This window comes from Hypanus sabinus, chromosome 2, assembly GCF_030144855.1.
Source record: "Hypanus sabinus isolate sHypSab1 chromosome 2, sHypSab1.hap1, whole genome shotgun sequence".
Classification (NCBI taxonomy): Eukaryota; Metazoa; Chordata; class Chondrichthyes; order Myliobatiformes; family Dasyatidae; genus Hypanus; species Hypanus sabinus.
In genome coordinates this window covers 119,936,114-119,955,616 of record NC_082707.1, presented here as the reverse complement: position 1 = coordinate 119,955,616, position 19,503 = coordinate 119,936,114, and the positions used below count along the sequence as shown (strand labels likewise).

Below are 19,503 nucleotides of genomic sequence, written 5' to 3'. Positions count from 1 at the left end.
CAGTTTGAAGAAAGTGGTGAGGGTTGTTTGCTTGGCAGCATTTAGTTTTTTGGCATAAATTTGCTTGTAGGGAAGAAGGATGGACTTCAGGGAATGACTGAAATGCTGACTCTGTTCTAAACTTGAGTCCATGTCCATCACCATCACCTTTTTTTGCCAAGTGTTCTGCAGCCTTAAAAAATTCTCCCAGTTGCTTCACCATAAAATTCTTCACCTGCAACTTGACACTTCTTCATTGTTATCACCTTAAACGCAGAAGGTCATCCCCATTTAGTTCATCATGAGAATCCAGGAGTTCTACCGCGTTAACAGTCTCGAGATCTGAGAATCCTTCCCCACCAATTTTACAGCTCAGGGCCACACAATCCTGGACAGCTGCAGTGAAGGCAGGAAACCCCTTGAGGGTGTGCACACACTCCGTCCAGGTTGATTTCCACGCTCCATTGAGAGTGGAAAACCTGACCTCTTTCCAGGATTCATCAGTGTTGTTGATGGTATGTCTGAGGTTGAAGGTCTTCCACCATTCCCTTACTGTTGGTAAACTCCCAGGATTTTCAAAATCATCTGTTGCTTGCAGCATCTGAGAGTTTGCCATAAAAAATATGCCTTGAATGTGGATCACACCTTGGTCAAGTGGTTGAATCAGCAATGTTGTGTTAGGTGGCAGGAAATGCACTGTTGTTAGGATGAATGCTGTCCAAATGTTTGGGATGGACTGGCGCATTGTCAAGCAACAATAGAACTTTAAAGGCAAGATTCTGTTCCCAGCAGTAGCGTTCAGCCTCAACAGCAAAATGATGACAAACCAATCTTCAAAAGTTTGACCAGTGATCCATGCTTTCATGTTAGCTGCCCAGTGGACAGGAAGCATATTCTTACTCAAACCTGTAAGAGAACAGGGGTTTAGTGAATGGTAAATTGAGAGGCTTCATCTTACAGTCTCCTTCGGCATTGGAGCACATAAGCGGAGTCAAGCTATCCTTTGCTGCCTTGAAACCTGACGCAGTTTTTTCATCCTTACTTATGTAAGTGTGTTTCAGCATACGCTTCCAAAAAGCCCAGTCTTGTCTGCATTAAACACCTGCTCTGGTGTGATGCCTAACTTAGCTGTCATAGCCCGCAATTGCACAGGGTAGCGTTCAGCAGTTTTGTGGTCAGCACTAGCTTGCTCACCACGCACAGCGAAGTTGTGAAGCCTGTGACGATTAACAAACTTAGCAAACCATTCCCCAATTGCATTAAAGCTAACAATATTACCTGACACTTCCTCACTGGCCTCTGAAAAAAGGCGACCATAAATTTCCAAAGATTTCACACGAAGACAATCGGAACTAAGAGTTGTTTTTTTTCTTTGTTTCATGGTAAATGTACAAACTCAACATTTTCTCCATTTTTGTCATAATCGAGTTATGCATTTTGGTAACAATCTTTGAAGACACTTGTGATGAATCAACCACTGCACATTTTGTTTTCTCAGCATTTTTCTTTATGTTTCTGATCGTGGACTCACCCAGGCCGAAGTAGCGTTCCAGAGCTGTGTTACCTTCACCTGACGTGGCCCTGTTTATAGTTTCCAACATTTTTTCAAGTGTCAAAGATTGCACATCCATACGTCACCAAAACCAATGCAAGACTGTCAGGAGTGAGACTGTGAGCCGTGCACATGTGATTTGTATTGGCGGGAAAGCGGTGCTTCTCATCCCAACAGTGAGACTGTGAGGTGTGCACACATGACTTGTATTGGTGGGAAAGCAGTGCTCCTTGCATAACTGAGTTTTGGACGCATATAAGGAGACGTTGGTAGAAATAGGTTCCTTGCATAACTTGTGGATCCGGATTGTCTGAAGATGCATATAACGAGGATAGGGTGTATAGAATAATTGTTAAGATCCTGCCTTTAATTTTCATCTTTAATTATTGTAGGGAGAATTGTACTATTTGCTTAAAGGGTCACCTATGACTCTGACTTTGCTTAAAAGCTATAAGGACTTTTCTTTTTGAGGTTTTTCTCTGTGATTTTAATCTTTTCTAATTGTGACAAGAAACTTTTTCAGATTCAGTATCATTAACACTGACTTAAGTATGATGTGAAATGTTTTGTGGCAGCAGTACAATGCAAAGACATAAAATTACTGAAATACTGCTACATCAGACTACTTTCTCCCTATCAAATTTCAAGTTGAACTCAATCATATTGTGTTCACTGGCTCCTAAGGGTTCTTTTACCTTAAACTCCCTAATCACCTCTGGTTCATTACGTAATATCCAATCTAGAATAACTGATCCCCTCGTAAGCTCAATGACCAGCTGCTCTAAAAAGCCATCTTGTAGGCATATAGCAAACTCACTCTCTTGAGATCCATTACCAACCTGATTTTCCAACCAACGTGCATGTTGAAATTTCCCACGACTATCACAACATTGCCTTTTCAACATGCTTTTTCTATTTCCCGTTGTTATCTGTAGTACACATCCCAGCTACTGTTGGGAGGCCTGTATATAATATTATCAACTCACTCTCCCAGACAAGGTCATCCAGCTGCTGCTGCAGATTCCTAACACGGTCTTCAAGGAGCTGTGGCTGGAGGTAGTTCACGCAGGTTCTCCCAGGACTCCAACATCTGGCATGAAGAATGCACAACAGCCATTTACTACAGTAGGTATAGTAAGAGGAAAAGAAAAGGAATTATTAATGGAAGCCCATCCAGGGCCAATGTCTCTTTCAAGCCGAAGCATCCTTTGGGCCAAAGCCTGACACTCCTTCTCTGACCACTGGCCTACTCCCAACAATGTCCCACTGTACTTTTAAACAAGTATTGCTGACCTGCAGGAAAGCATGTTGCTGTGGACTGTTCCTGTTGCTGACTGGGCCACCGGAATGAGTCTGATTGCTTGTGAAGCTCTCTATTTAAACAAATGTCGCAGACCTGTCAGAAACCTTGTCGCTGTGGCCTGTTCCTGCCGCTGATTGGGCTGTCACAAAGGACATTAAGGTAATGGAGAGAGAGCAGGTATTGAGTTAGAGGTTCAGTCAAACTGCAGGACCAAGTGGACTAGCCCAACTTCTATCTTCCAAGTTTCTTAGGTATTTTATAAGGCTTTGTCTTACCAGAGAGATTACAGATTACCTGAAGGATTAGAGTCATCAGGCAAAACAGCATGGATACAGCCCTTTGGCCCAATGAATCCATGTCAACCATGGTATCCATCCACTACTCTCAATATATTGAATTCTTCCAATATCCCTCTAAGCCCAGTCCTTCTATATCTCTATCCAAGTGCTTCTTAAATGAAATGATTGTACTTGCTTCAACCACTTCTGGCAGCTTGTTCCATATACTCAGCAACCTCTGCATCCAAAAATTGCCTCAAGCACCTTTAAATTTCTCACCCTAAAAAAAAGTCTCCTAGTTTTGGTCTCTCTTACCCTGGGGAGAAAAGACTGTTATCATCCATCTTATCCATACCTTTCATATCTGCTCACTTTCCAGTTTAACCAAATTTTTCCTATAACACTGTGACCATAGTACTTCCAAGTGTGGCATTTACTCCTATATGCTCTATTTAGGCCTTTCAACATTCTATAACTTTCAATGAGATCCCCCCATTCTTCTAAATTTCAGTGAGTACAGGCCCAGAGTAATCAATCGCTTCTCATATGATGACCCTTACATTTCTGGAATCATTCCTGTGAACCTCCTCTGAAACCAGTCCAATGTCAGTACATTCTTTCTTAAATAAGGGGCCCAAAACTGCTCACAATACTTCAAGTGAAGCTTCACCAGTGCCTTATAAAGCATCAGCATTACATTCTTGCTTTTATATTCTAGTCCTTTTGAAATGAATGTTGACATTGCATTTGCCTTGCACACCAGCAAATCAAACTGCAAATTAATTTTTAATGAATCCCAAGTCCCTTTGCAACTAGGATTTTTGAATTTTCTTCCCATTTAGAAAATAGTCTGCACAATTATTCCTTCTACCAAAGTGCATGACGATACACTTTCTGACACAGCATTCCATTTGCCACTTCTTTGCCCATTCTCCTAATCTGGCCAAGTCATTCTGAGGTCTCCCTGCTTCCTCAGCACTAACTGCTCATCAACCTATCTGTATCACCTGCAAACTTGACCACAAAGCCATTAATTCCATCATCATTGACATACAATGTAAAAAGAAGCGTTTCCAAGACTAATCGTTGTTGAACACCACTAGTCACTGGGAGCCAATCAGACATTTGAAATTTTCCAGTTTTCCAGAACTATTCCTGAATCTAGTGATTCTTGAAAGATCATTGCTAATGCCTCCACAATCTCTTCTGCTACCTCTTTCAGAACCCTGGTGTGTAGTCCATCAAGTCCACGTGAGCTATCTACCTACAGACCATTCAGTTTCCCAAGCACCTTCTCCCTAATAATAGCAACTATGCTCAGTTTTGACCCCTGACACTCTTGAACTTGCAGCGTACTACTCCTGGTATCTTCATTTTTCTGTCAGTTCCATGTCCCCAATTACTAAATCTTCAGTGTCAATTTCCAGCAGTCTGAAGCAGTGGTGCTAGAAAGTTTGTGAACCCTGTAGAATTCTACATAAATATGGCCTAAGATGTGATCAGATCTTCACGAGTACCAAAACTAAATAAAGAGAACCCAATTAAATAAATAAGACATTATATTTGTTAATTTATTTATTGAGAAAAATGATCCAATATTACAAGTATTTGTTGGAAAAAGTATGTGAATCTCTGGGGTAAAGCCATCTACAAAAACTATTTGGAGTCAGGTGTACCAACCAATGAGATGAGATTGGAGTTGTGATTTGTGAGGTGTAAGCCCTGCCCAATAAAAAAAGATCCACAAAGTCAGGTTGCTGACAAAGCCTGCTCTTCTCAAGAAAGATCTGTTTATGTGCACTATGTCTCGATCAAAACCTTAGAAGAAGAATTGTAGAGATGCATGAAGCTGGAAAAGGCTACAAAAGCATTTCTAAAGACCTGAGTGTTCATCAGTCCACAGTAAGAGAAATTGTCTACAACTGGAAGAAACTTAGTACTGATGCTACTCTCCCTAGGAGTGAGCATCCTACAAAAATCACACCAAAAGCACAATGTGCAATGCAATTCAACATAGAAAAACCTACAGCACAATACAGGCCCTTTGGCCCACGAAACTGTGCCGAACATGTCCTTACATCAGAAATTACCTAGGGTTACTCAGCCCTTTCATGTTAGCCATTTCAGCTCTGGTAAAAAGCCTTTGACTATCCACATGATCAATGCCTCTCATCATCTTATACACCTCTATCAGGTCACCTCTCATCCTCTGTCATTCCAAGGAGAAAATGCCAAATTCACTCAACCTATCCTCGTAAGGCCTGCTCACCAATCTAGACAACATCCTTGAAAATCTCCTCTGCACCCTTTCTATGGGCTGAACTCCATCTGCCACTTCTCAGCTCAGTTTTGCATCCTATCAATGTCCGACTGTAAGCTCTGACAGCCCTCCACACTATCCACAACACCCCCAACCTTTGTGTTGTCAGCAAACTTACTAACCCATCCCTCCACTCCTTCATCCAAGTCATTTACAAATCACGAAGAATAAGGGTCCCAGAACAGATCCCTGAGGCACACCACTGGACATCGACCTCCATGCAGAATATGACCCGTCTACAAAACTCTTTGCCTTCTGTGAGCAAGCCAGTTCTGGATCCACAAAGCAATGTCCCCTTGGATCCCATGCCTCCTTATTTTTTCAATAAATCTTGCATGGGGTACCTTATCAACTGCCTTGCTAAAATCCATATACACTACATCTACTGCTGTTCCTTCATCAATGTGTTTAGTCACATCCTCAAAAAATTTGATCAGGCTCATAAGGCATGACCTACCCTTGACAAAGCCATGCTGACTATTCCTAATTATATTATACCTCTCCAAATGTTCATAAATTCTGCCTCTCAGGATCTTCTCCATCAACTTAGCAATCACTGAAGTAAGACTCACTGGTCTGTAATTTCCTGAGCTGTCTCTACTCCCTTTCTTGAATAAGAGAACAACATCTGCAACCCTCCATCCTCAGGAACTTCTCCCGTCCCTATTGATGATGCAAAGATCATCGCCAGAGGCTCAGCAATCTCTTCCCTTGCTTCCCACAGTAGCCTGGGGTACATCTCATCTGGTCCCGGAGACTTATCCAACTTGATGCTTTCAAAAAGCTCCAGCTCATCCTCTTTCTTAATATCTATATGCTCAAGCTTTTCAATCCGCTGTAAGTCATCCCTACAACAGCCAAGATCCTTTTCTGTAGTGAATACTGAAGCAAAGTATTCATTAAGTGCCTCTGCTATCTCCTCCCATTCCACACACAATTTTCCACTGTCACACTTGATTGGTCTTATTCTCTCACATCTTATCCTCTTGCTCTTCACATACTTGTAGAATGCCTTGGGGTTTTCCTTAATCCTGTCAGCCAAGGCCTTCTCATGGCCCCTTCTGGCTCTCTTAATTTCATTCTTAAGCCCCTTCCTGCTAGCCTTATAATTTTCTAGTCTCTATCATTACCTAGTTTTTCATAAGCTTTTCTTCTTGACTAGGACTTACATCAACCTTTGTACACCATGGTTCCTGTACCCTACCGTCCTTTCCCTGTCTCATTGGAATGTACCTATGCAGAACTCCACGCAAATATCCCCTGAAAATTTACCACATTTCTTCTATACATTTCCCTGAGAACATCTGTTCCCAATTTTTGCCTCCACGTTCCTTCCTGATAGCCTCATATTTCCCCTTACTCCAATTAAACACTTTCCTAATTTGTCTATTCCTATCCCTCTCCAATGCTATGGTAAAGGAGATAGAATTGTGATCACTGTCTCCAACATGCTGTCCCACTGAGAGACATGTCCAGGTTCATTTTTGGCAGAAATGTACATTGCTATTGTAACCCCCTGGGTCGCCTCAAGCTCGCTCAGCTCATTCTCATCTAGGGGAAGCAGCCTTCGGCCCCGCCAAACTGGGTAATCAGCTGGTGTGGATGCTGTGTGATGTCCCCGCCTCGCCCAAAAACAGACAGTACACCATATGCGATTAAATGAGTACAATTTATAAAGGTTACTATAACTAAATGATTAATAATGATACAATATATATGAAGAAAAAAATAAAGAAAAGGCACCAAACTTATCAAAGTCCAAACCACTTTGTGCACAACCGTTGGAGCTCAATTACTGAAGTCTTCTGGCCACCATTCGATCCCCTCCGAACTCCTCGACTCGCAGCTCAGGACCCTCTGAAGTGGCCAACCAAGCACATCTAGCTTCATCCCCCCTCCTCGGAGTACCTCCTGGCCTCGGACCCCCGCTTGGGGTCTGTTCCTCGCCCAGCTTACAGCATTGCATCCTTTCAACCCCCTTGCGCCGATCTGCCCAAAAGCCCGTCAACAATAGCTTACAGACTCAGAAGAAAGAACAACATTAATCCCCATTTGGTTTACAAAGGAATACAATTCTCGTTAACAGTAAATTTTAACCCAAACAAGCTTCCAGCACTCTCTCGCAACAAAGAAGCATTCCTGCTTTTAACAAAACAAAGAAGCCCTTTCCCAACAAGCTTCTAGCACTCTCTCGCAACAAAGAAGCATTCCTGCTAGTTAACAAAACAAAGAAACCCTTTTGATTACATACACAGTAACAAAGAAAAAAGAAGAAACCCCCTTTACACTCTCCCCCCACCAAATAAAAGTCATGTTCTCATGACTATTAAATAACTCGCCACCTTTCCTGCCAACACACCGTAACCCAAGCACAAACAGTGACATCTCCTCCCCACACAGTAAACCTCACGCCCTGTTCCTCAGGCGCTACATAGGCCAACTATCTGGGAGTTCCCTAACCCTTCTGAGACCTCCGTACCCCCTCACCTAAACCCTTAAGGCTCGGACACAACTGGGGATACTTTGGGCCCACTACCAACTCCTCTCTCAACCTCTCACTCATGCCCCACACTGCACACAGCTAACCCTCCCCGCTACACCTGACTCAGTGGGAGAAGGGCCAAAGGTCTCTTCCTCAATCGAGGGAAAGTCAGCAAAAGGCAGCATGTGCCACACATCCAGCACATCACCCATTGAATCTGTATTCTTCCTCTTTTTTTGCGATTGGTAGCTGCTGTTTGATCTTCTCCAAACGGAAACACGTGGCCTGCACTGCTCCTGCAGTCTCTTCAGCCTCCTGTCAGTATTCACTGCACTATGTTTGGAGGAAAAAGGGCACTATGCATCAACGCCAAAGCTTCATCCCAACTGTGAAGCATGGTGGAAGAAGCATTCTGGCTTGGGGCTGCTTTGCTGTCTCAGGGCCTGGACAGCTTGCAATCATTGAGGGAACAATGAATTCAAAATTGTGTCAATACATTTTACAGGATATTGTCCAGGTAGCAGTCTATCACCTGCAGCTTAATAGAAGTTGAATAATGCAACAAGACAATGATTAGAAAGCCAAGGCTAAATCAACAACAGAATGGTTTAAAAAGAAGAAAATTTGTGTTTTGGAGTGACTGAGACAAAATCCTGATCTTAATCCTATAGAAATGTTGTGGAATGACCTGAAGCAAGCAGTACATGCAAGGAACCTACCAACGTCCCAGAGCTGAAGCATTTCCGTAAGGAGGAATGGCCTAAAGTTCCTCCAAGCTGATGTGCAGTCCTGATCAACAGTTACCAGAAATGTTTGGTTGAAGTTATTGGTGTATGGGGGGGGGGGGGGGGTCACATAATTACTGAAAGGAACAGTACACATACTTTTTCCAACAAATACATGTAATATTGGATTATTTTCTCAATATGTAAATGAAAATATATAACTTTATTGTGTTATTTATTTAACTGGGTTCTCTTTATCTAATAGTAGGACGCGTGAAGATCTGATCACATTTTTGGTCATATTTATGCAGAAATAGTGAAAATTGTATGGGGATCACAAACTTTCTAGCACCACTGTATCTACTCTTGCCTCTCTTTTACTCATATATTTATCTGAAAAAGTGGTATCCTCTTTGATATTGTTTATTAGCTTAACTTAATATTTCATCTTTCCTCCCCCATGGCTTTTTTAGTTGTTTTCAGTTGATTTTTATAAGTTTCCCAATCTTTTACCATCACATTAATTTTTGCTCTATTATATGCCCTCTTGTTTGTTTTCATGTTGGCTTTGACTTCCCTTGTCAGCCATGGTTGCAACATCCTGCTTTTAGAATATTTCTTCTTTGGAATTATCTACCCTGTGCCTTCCAAATTGTTCCTAGGAACTCCAATCATTGCTGCTGTGCCATCATTCCTGCTTGTGTCCCCTCCCAGTCATCTTTCGCCAGCTCCTCTATCATGCCTCTCTAATTCCCTTTACTCCACTGTAACGCTGATGCATTTAACTTCAGCTTCTCCCTCTCAAATTGCAGGGTGAATTCTATCATATTATCATCACTGCCTTCTAAAGGGTTTCTTTCCCTTAAGCTCCCTAATCAAATTCAGTTCATTACACAACACCAATCCAGAATAGTTGATTCTCGTGGGCTCAACCACAAGCTTTTCTAAAAAGCCATCTTGTCGGCATTCTACAAATTCTCTCTTGGGAGATGGCAGAAGTGATTTAAACTTCTTCACGGTAAGCATCCCTGGAAGGGACTTCCGCCATCTCCAACTAGATCCTATCCCTAAGCATGTCTTTCCCTTCCTACCCACTTTCTGCTTTTCACAGGGATTGCTTCCTATGCAACTACGTTGTCCATTTGTCCCTCCCCACTGCTGTCCCTCCTGGCACTTATCCTTGCAAGTGGAACAAGTGCTTCACCTGTCCCTACACCACCTCACTCACTGCCATTCTGGTCCCAAACTGTCCTTCTAATGGAGGTGACACTTCACCTGTCAGTCTGTTGGGGTCATCTACTGTATCCGGTGTTCCGGTGAGACTGGACATATATTGGAAGACCACTTCGCACCTATGCTCCATCCACCAGAAAAAGCGGGATCTTCCAGTGGCTACCCATTTTAATTCCACTTTCCATTCCCATTCTGACCTCTCAGTCCATGGCCGCCTCCACTATCGTGATGAGGCCACACTCAGATTGGAGGAACAACACCTTATGTTCTGTCTGGGTAGCCTCCAACCTGATGGTACGTGCGTCGATTTCAGTAACTTCCAGTGATGCCCCCCCCCCCCAACTTCACCATTCCCCATTCCCATTTTCCCTTCATCTCATCTCCTTTCCTGCCCATCACCTCCCTCTGGTGCTTCTCCCCCTTGTCTTTCTCTTTCACTAATCAACATCCCGGCTCTTTACTTCACCCCTCCCCCTACCAGATTCACCTATTACCTCGTGTTTCTTCCTTCCCTCTCCACATTCTAACTCTGACTCCTCATCTTTTTTTCTCCAGTCCTGATGAAGGGTCTTGGCCAAAAATGTTGACTACTGTTTTCCTTAGATGCTACCTGGCCTGCTAAGTTCCTCCAGCATTTTGTGTGTGTTGCTTGGCTTTACCATTCATCAAGAGCATGACTGATCTTCTGCCTCAGCCCCATTTTACACCACTGTCTCTAATTCCATTCACATCCAGAAATATTTTGATCTGTATTTTGAACTAACTCAGTACCTAAGCCTCCACTGTCCTCTAGGGTAGTGACTGCCAGTGATCCTTCATCATCTGAATGAAGAAAGTTCTCCTCATCTCAGTCTGAAATGTCATGACACTGTAACTTCTGATTCTAGACTCTTCAACAGGGGAAACATCCACCCTGTGTCCAGTATACCTTTGAGAATGTATGATTCAGAATCGGGTTTTTGATCACCGCATGTTACGTGAAATTTGTTAACTTAGCAGCAGCAGTTCAATACAATACATAGTCTAGAAGAGAAAAAAAATAAACAAGTTAATCAAACATGCAAAAAACAGAAATAATGTTTATTTTAAAAAAAAGTGAGGCAGTGTCCAAGGGTTCAATGTCCATTTAGAAATCGGATGGCAGAGGGGAAGAAGCTACCTCATGGTAACAGTGAGAAAAGGGCATGTCCAGAGTGCTGGAGATCTTTAATAATGGACGCTGCCTTTCTGACACACCGCTTCCTAAAGATGTCCTGGGTTCTTTGTAGGTGAGTACCCAAGATGGAGCTGACTACATTTATAACCCTCTGCAGCTTCTTTCGGTCCTGTGCAGTAGCCCCCCCCCCCCCCACCTCCCCATACCAGACAGTGATGCAGCCTGTCAGAATGCTCTCCACGGTATAACAGTAGAAGTTTTTGAGTGTATTTGTTGACATATCAAATCTCTTCAAGCTCATAATGAAGTATAGCAGCTGAATTCTTTATAACTACATCGATATATTGGAACCAGGTTAGATCCTCAGAGATCTTGACACCCAGGAACTTGAAGCTACTCACTCTCTCCACTTCTGATCCCTCTATGAGGATTGGTATGTGTTCCTTCGTCTTACCCTTCCTGAAGTCCACAATCAGCTCTTTCGGCTTACTGATGTTGAGTGCCAGGTTGTTGCTGTGGCAACATTCCACTAGTTTGCATATCTCACTCCTGTATGCCCTCTTATCACCGCCTGAGATTCTACCAACAATTTATAGATGACATTTGAGCTGAGCCTAGCCACACAGTCATGTGTATATAGAGAGTAGAGTGGGCCAAGCACACACCCCAGAGGTGCGCCAGTGTTGATCGTCAACGAGAAGAATATGTTACCACCAATCCACACAGATTGTGGTCTTCTGGTTAGGAAGCCGAGGATCCAATTGCAGAGGGAGGTACAGAGGCCCAGGTTCTGCAACCTCTCATTCAGGATTTTGGGAATGACGGTATTAAATACTGAGCCATAGTCAATGAACAGCATCCTGACATAGGTGTTTGTGTTGTCCAGGTGGTCTAAGGCCGTGTGGAGAGCCATGGAGATTGCATCTGCCGTTGGCCTATTGTGGCGAAAGGCAAATTGCAATGTATCCAGGTCCTTGCTGAGGCAGGAGTTCAGTCCAGACATAACCAACCTCTCAATGCATTTCCTCATTGTAGATGAGAGTGCTACAGGGTGATAGTCATTAAGGCAGCCCACATTATTCTTCTTGGCCACTGGTATAATTGTTGCCTTTTTGAAGCAAGTGGGAACTTCTGCCTGTAGCAATGAGAGGTTGAAAATGTCCTTGAATACTCCCGCCAATTGGTTGGCACAGGTTTTCAAAGGTACTCCATCGGGACCTTCCACCTTGCAAGGGTTCACTCTCTTTATAGACAGCCTAACATCAGCTTCTGATTCGGAGATCACAGGGTCATCAGGTGCAGCAGGGATCTTCACAGCTGTAGTTGTGTTCTCCCTTTCAAAGTGGGCATAGAAGGCGTTGAGTTCATTTGGTAGTGAAGCATTGCTGCTATTTATGCTGTTGGATTTCGCTTTGTAGGAAGTAATGTCTTGCAGACCCTGCCAGAGTTGCCAAGCATCCAACGTCACCTCCAACCTCATTCAAAATTGTCTCTTTGCCCTTGATATAGCCCTCTGCAAATCATACCTGGTTTTCTGGTACAGGTTTTAATGAAGTCAGTAACAACTGCAGCATACTCATCCGGGCTCGAAGATGAATCCCTGGATACAGTCCAGTCCACCAATTCAAAGCAGTCCTGCAGGCGCTTCTGTGATTCCTTTATCCATACCTTCTTGGTCCTCATTGCTGGTGCTGCAGTCTTCAGTCTCTGCCTATACTCAGGGAGTAGAAGTACAGCCAGGAGATCAGACTTCCCGAAGTGAGGGTGTGGAATAGCACGATAGGCGTTCTTGATGGTTGTGTAGCAATGGTCCAGTGTGTCGTTTCCTCTGGTATTGCAAGTGAGCTGTTGATGGTAGTTGCTTAGTGATTTCTTTCAGACTGCCTGGTTAAAATCTCCCAAAACGATGGTGAAGTCATTAGGGTGCGCTGTTTCGTGCATGTTGATCCCATTACTCAGATCATCTAAAGCCTGCTTGACATTGGCCTGAGGTGGAATGTAAACTATTACCAAAATGATCCCAGAGAACTCCCATGGTAGTAAAAGGAATGGCACTTTACTGCTAGATATTGCAGGTCTGTTGAGCAGAATTAGGACAGCACTGATATATTTATACACCAAGGAGAGTTGATCATGAGGCATACTCCTCCACCTCTGCTTTTGAGAGACTCTGTAGATCGATCCTGATGGTGTCTCATAAACTGTCAGGAAGCCTCTCTCATTCCTCTAAACTAGACCCTTGCCTAGTCTGCTCAATCTCAATGAAAGCCTTTCTCATTCCTCTAAGTTACACCCTCGCCTAGTCTGCTGGGTCTCATACACCTAATCAAGTATTCCTAAAATCGGTTAGTATATTTTTACTGTAGCCCCTCTATGCCAAGTATATTCTTTAAGCTAAGGAGACTAAAATTGTACCCAGTACTCCAGGTGGAATCACAACAAAGTGACTGTCCTGTATAGTGCAGTAAGACCTCTTTATTCCTGTACTCACATCCTCATAATACAGAGCAACTGAATGTTTCCTTCCGTAATAATCTGCATGTTGGGTTTCGGTGATTTGTATACAAGGATATCTAGATCCCCTTAAAAATCAATATCATTCAATATTTCATTACATTTAAAAAAAAGCTTTCTTTTCTGTTTTGGGCACCAAAGGGAATAACTACATTTTTCCACATTACAATACGCCTGCCTACTCATTCAGCTTTCCTGTATCCCCTGAAGCCTCTTTACTTCCCCCTCTTCCTTGCTCACAATCCCATCAAGTTGTGTATCATCAGCAAGTGACAAACACATTGTTTCTTTCCTTCACTGGAGAGACAGTTGATACTACAGTAGGTTGTGCTATCTTTACGTCTTAAGCATTACGGATAATCTCATGCATGCAGCAAGGAAAATGCCTGTAGGATTTCACAGTCCTTGAAAACTGCAGTATTTCTCTTTCATTTTATGCATTTCTTCCAGCTAGTTTTCCGTCTACATGGATGAACAAATTAAATTATTCTTTAAATTCTAGTAATAACTATGGATGTTCTCTCTCTCTCTCTCCACAAAACAGCTTCGACAGATGGTTCAGAAGTTCTGCCAAGATCACCTCGTTCCCAAGGCCCAGGAAATCGACCAGAAGAATGACTTTCCAGAGTTGAGGGTAAATATGATGTTACATATGGCTCAGAACTTTGTCTATAAGTTATTGGTTGATATCTGAAAGTTTAAAAGTAGACATCAATATAATTCCCTAAAATATCAAAACTTCTCTTGAAAAGAACCAAATGTTACAACGAGGTAAAATTTGACTTGGAATGCTTTGGTCTTCACTTTGTAACTCATTAATTTATATCTGCAGTATTTTACATCTTAAAAAAAAAACAAAATCTCTCTACATCCTTCAGATTCAATCTAACAAACCTTCAGTTGTTTCTTTCTAAATTATAGCCTATAAGTCCAATTGCAGATACTGGAAATTTTATTTGTAAAATGTCAGTGATCACAGTCCAGGTACCTTCCATCTTCCTGCATCTCTTGCATTCAAGTCCATGGTGGCTACCTACTCCTTGTCCATCATTTCATATATAGGACCCTGGTCAGACCCCACTTGGATTACTGTGCTCAGATCTAGTTGCCTCACTACAGGAAGGCCGTGGAAACCACGGAAAGGGTGCAGAGGAGATTTACAAAGATGTCTGCCATTTCACCATGGCTGATCTATTTCCCTCTCAACCCCATTCTCCTGCCTTCTGCCCATAACCTTTCATGCCCTGACTAATCAATAACCTATTAATCTGTATCTTAAATGAACCCAGTGCCCTGGTCTTTATAGCTAGTTGTGGCAATGAATTCCACAGATTCACATCCTCTGGCTAAAGAAATTCCTGCTCATCTCTGTTCTAAATGATGTCCCTCTATTTTGAGGGTGTGTCCTCTGGTCCTAGACTCCCCCATCAAAGGAAACATCCTCTTCACATCCACTCTATCTAGGTCTTTCAACATTCAATAGGTTTCAATGAAATATGTCCTCATTCTTCAAAATTCCAGTGAGTGTGGGTCCAGAGCCTTCAATCATTGTTTATATAATAACCCTTTCATTCCCAGAATCATTCTTGTGAACCTCTGAACCCTCTCCAAAGTCAGCACATCCTTTCTTAATGGGGGGCCCAAATTGCACATAATACTTTGTGAGGCCTCACAGACTCAGCATTATATCCTTACTTTTATACTCTAGTCCTCTTGAAATGAATGCTAACATCACATTCACCTTTCTCACCATTGATTCAACCTGCAAATTAACCTTTAGGGAATCCTGCTTGAGGACATCCAAATCCCTTTGCACCTCTGATTTTTGAATTCAGTTAGAATGAAAAACATAATTGCAGCAGGGTCTTAGCACATAACAGGATTCACAAAAAAGAAACCAGAGGTTGTGGTCCACGTTGGTACCAATGACATGGGTAGGAAGGGAGATGTGGTCCTGCAAACTGAGTTCAAGGAGTTAGGTGCCAAGTTAAATGACAAGACCTATGACAGGACCTCCAGAGTTGTGATCTCAGGATTGCGACACGGGCATGCGCTAGTGAGGCGAGGAAAATCATGCAGTTTTACACACAGCTAACAAGATGGTGCCTGAAGGAGGGCTTCAAATTTCTGGATCACTGGGAAGGTGGGACCTATACAAACGGGACAGTTTGCATGTGAACTGGAGGAGAATTAATATCCTTGTGTGAAGGTTTGCTGGTGCTGCGTGGGGTGTGGGGTGTGGAGGAGGGTTCAGACTAGAGTTGCATGGGGATGGGAACTAGAGCAGGTAGTGGAGTGTTTGTGGGGAATGTCGTTAAGCCTACATACAAAGTCAGGAGTTGAAAGGTTGAACATGGTGGGACTAATGTTCTAAGTTGTGTATATTTCAATGTAAGGAATACTGTAGGAAAGATGGATAAGTTAGGGTGTGGATCAGAACATGGAATTCTGACATTGTAGCCATTATTGAGAATTACCTGCATGAGGGGCAGGACTGGTAGCACAATGTTCTGGGGCTCTGTTGCTTTAAATGTAATAGAGTGGGAAGAATTAAATGGGTGTGGCATTATTAATCAACGAAAATGTAATGGCATTGCTCAGACTAGAGGCTATATGGATGGAACTGAGGAATAAAAAGGGATGACCATATTCATATTACAGACCACCAAGAGTCCATAGGATTTAGAGGAACAAATTTGTAGAGAGATCACAGACTGTTGCAAGAAATGTAAGGTTTAATAATAGGTGATTTTTAACTTTCCACATATTGTTTTGGACTTTCTTATCATGAAAGGGCTGGATGGAATAGAGTTTGTCAAATGTGTTCATGGAAGTTTCCTTAATCAAAATCCCAACTAGAGAGAATACGATACTCGATGCCCTATTAGGAAATGATATAGGGCAGGTAATGGATGTTTGTAGCTAGTGATCATATTGCCATTAGTTTCAATATAATTATACAGATGGATAGGTCTGATCCTCAGATTGAGATTCTAAGTTGGAGAGCAGCCAATTTTGATGGTATTAGAAAAGATATGGCAAGTTGGCAAAGGTGTACTTGTTAAGTGGGCAGCCTTCAGAAGTGAAATTGTGAGAATGCAGAATTTGTTTGTTCCTGTTGGAATAAAAGGCAAGGATAACACGTTTAGGGAACCTTGGTTTTCAAGAGAAGGCGGCCACGGTTAAGAAAAAGAAGGAGGTGCGTAGCAGGTAGAGGCAGGAAGGAGGAAATGAAGTACTTGAGTGTGAGAAATGCAAAAGAACTCTTAAGTACTCAAGTTCTGGGGCAGTAGTACTCTCAATGGATATGATTAAATATTCCCGTTTCAACCTGATACAGCTAAAAAGCACAACTGCTTCCAAGGTCAGTACAGTCAACAAAGATGTCTTAATGCATTTAAATGAACTATTGTTGCTTAAAACCAGTGGAAACACCCCTGATTGTGGTTGGAAATGCCCACAGAGGACACCTTCGAGGAAGCGTGGGTGTAGATCAGGATTACAAGTGCGTTTAAGAAAACAGGGTTTTAAACTCCCTATACCGACTATCTTACTGGCGAACGTGCAGACTCTAGTGAATAAAATCGATGATCTCAGAGCCAGGGTGCTGAATCAGAGAGACATTAGGACTGCGTGTGCCCTTGTTTCACAGAATCCTGGTTAACCTCTTCCGTACCAGATACAGCGATTCAGATTGATGGGTTTTCTATACACCGTCAGGATAGATCAATAGAGTCTCTCAAAAGCAAAGGTGGAGGAGTATGCCTCATGATCAACTCCACTTTGTGCACAAATATATCAGAGCTGTCCCAGTGCTGCTCACCACACCTGGAGTATCTAGCAGTAAAGTGCCATCCTTTTTACCTACCACGGGAGTTCTGTCTGGTCATTTTGGTAGCAGTTTACATTCCACCTCAGGCCAATGTCAAGCAGGCTTTAGATGATTTGAGTAATGAGATCAATATGCACAAAACAGCACACCCTAATGCCTTCACTAACATTTTGGGAGATTTTAACCAGGCCAGTCTGAAAAAATCACTAAGCAATTACCATCAACAGCTCACTTGCAATACCAGAGGAAATGACACATTGGATCATTGCTACACCACAATCAAGAGTGCCTACCGTGCTATTCCACGCCCTCACTTCAGGAAGTCTGATCACCTGGCTGTACTTTTACTCCCTGAGAAAAGGCAGAGACTGAAGACTGCAGCACCAGCAGTGAGGATCAAGAAGGTATGGACAAAGGAAGCACAAGAGCACCTACAGGACTGCTTTGAATTGGTGGACTGGACAGTATTCAGGGATTCATCTTCGAACCTGGATGAGTATGGTGCAGTTGTTACTGACTTCATTAAAACCTGTGTGGATGAGTGTGAGCCCACAAAGACTTACTGTACATTCCCAAACCAAAAGCTGTGGATGAACCAGGAGGTATGTCATCTGCTGAAGGCCAGATCTGTGACTAGGTGAAGCTCAAATACCATCTATAAATTTGCTGATGATACAACCATTGTTGGTAGAATCTCAGGTGGTGATGAGAGGGCGTACAGGTGTGAGATATGTGACCTAGTGGGATGATCCCGTAGCAGCAACCTGGCACTCAGTGTCAGTAAGAAGAAAGAGCTGATTGTGGACTTCAGGAAGGGTAAGACGAAGGAACACATAACAATCCTCATAGAGGGATCAGAAGTGGAGAGATTGAGCAACTTCAAGTTCCTGGGTGTCATAATCTCTTGAGGATCTAACCTGGTCCCAACATATCAATGTAGTTATAAAGAACACAAGACAGCGGTTGTGCTTTATTAGGCGTTTGAACTGCTGCTGCTAAGTTAACAAATTTGACATCACATGCTGGTGATGATAAACTTGATTCTGATTCTGAAGTGGGAAATTAGGAGGGTGAAAAGAACACATGAGGTTGCTCCAGCAGAGAAAGTGAAGGAGAATCCTAAGGGCTTCTACAGATATATTAAGAGGTTTGCCCTTTTCTCACTGTTACCATCTGCTAGGAGGTACAAAAGCCTGAAGGTACACACTTAGTGATTCAGGAACAGCTTCTTCCCCTCTGCCATCCGATTCCTAAAAGGACATCAAATCCGTGAACACTATCTCACTTTTTTAAAATATACAGTTTTTCTGTTTCTGCACTTTTTGAAATTTATTCAAAATATGTATACTGTAATTGATTTAGTTATTATTATTTTTATTTTATTTATTTATTTTTTCTCTTCTATATTATGTATTGCATTGAACTTTTTGCGTCTGTGTTCAGTCAGGAGACAAACACAGGGTCTTTGCACCAGTTGAAGTCATGGACTGTATACCTATTACAAAGGAGGTGTTTGCTGTCTTGAGGCAAGTTAGGGTAGATAAATCCCCAGTTTCTGACAAGGTGTTCCCTTGCTCCTCATGCGAGGTTAGTGCAGAAATTGCAGGGGCCCTAGCAAAGATATTTCAAACATCCTTGGACACGGATAATCTTCCCACTAATTTGTAATGATCAGTGTGCACAAAAATCTTGTTCTGGGCAATTCTAAATTTGTGTATATTTACAAAATACAATTAAGTTGGGCAGTAAAACTACTGAAAATCTTTTCTTTGTACTTTTGACAGTTAAATAAGGGTTCACGTGAATTAACATATCACAGATTTTTGTTCTTATTGCATTTTGGAAAATATCCCAACTTTTCTGGAAATGGGGTTTGTATATTGTCATCTAAATTAATGATCTGGATGATAATGCAGTAAACTGAATCTGCAAAATTTCTGATGACACTAAGACTGGGGGTATAGTGGACAGTGAGGAAGAGCATCAAAGCTTGCAGTGGGATCTGGACCAGTAGGTAAAATGAGCTGAAAAATGGCAGGTGGACTTTAATGCAGACAAGTGTGGGGTGTAACGTTTTAGGCAGATAAACCAGGGTAGGACATGCATGGGGAGCAGTAGGGCACTGAGGA

The 19,503-nt window shown here is 42.4% G+C and overlaps 1 protein-coding gene across 1 annotated transcript in view; it reads left to right on the top strand.

Annotated features, from left to right (window-relative positions):
* ivd (isovaleryl-CoA dehydrogenase) overlaps positions 1–19,503 on the top strand; it is a 99,711-nt gene that overhangs the window by 6,507 nt on the left and 73,701 nt on the right. The window contains exon 2 of the mRNA XM_059953548.1: positions 14,087–14,176. Within this exon, the coding sequence (XP_059809531.1) occupies positions 14,087–14,176 (90 nt within the window). The remainder of the gene's footprint in view (positions 1–14,086; positions 14,177–19,503) is intronic.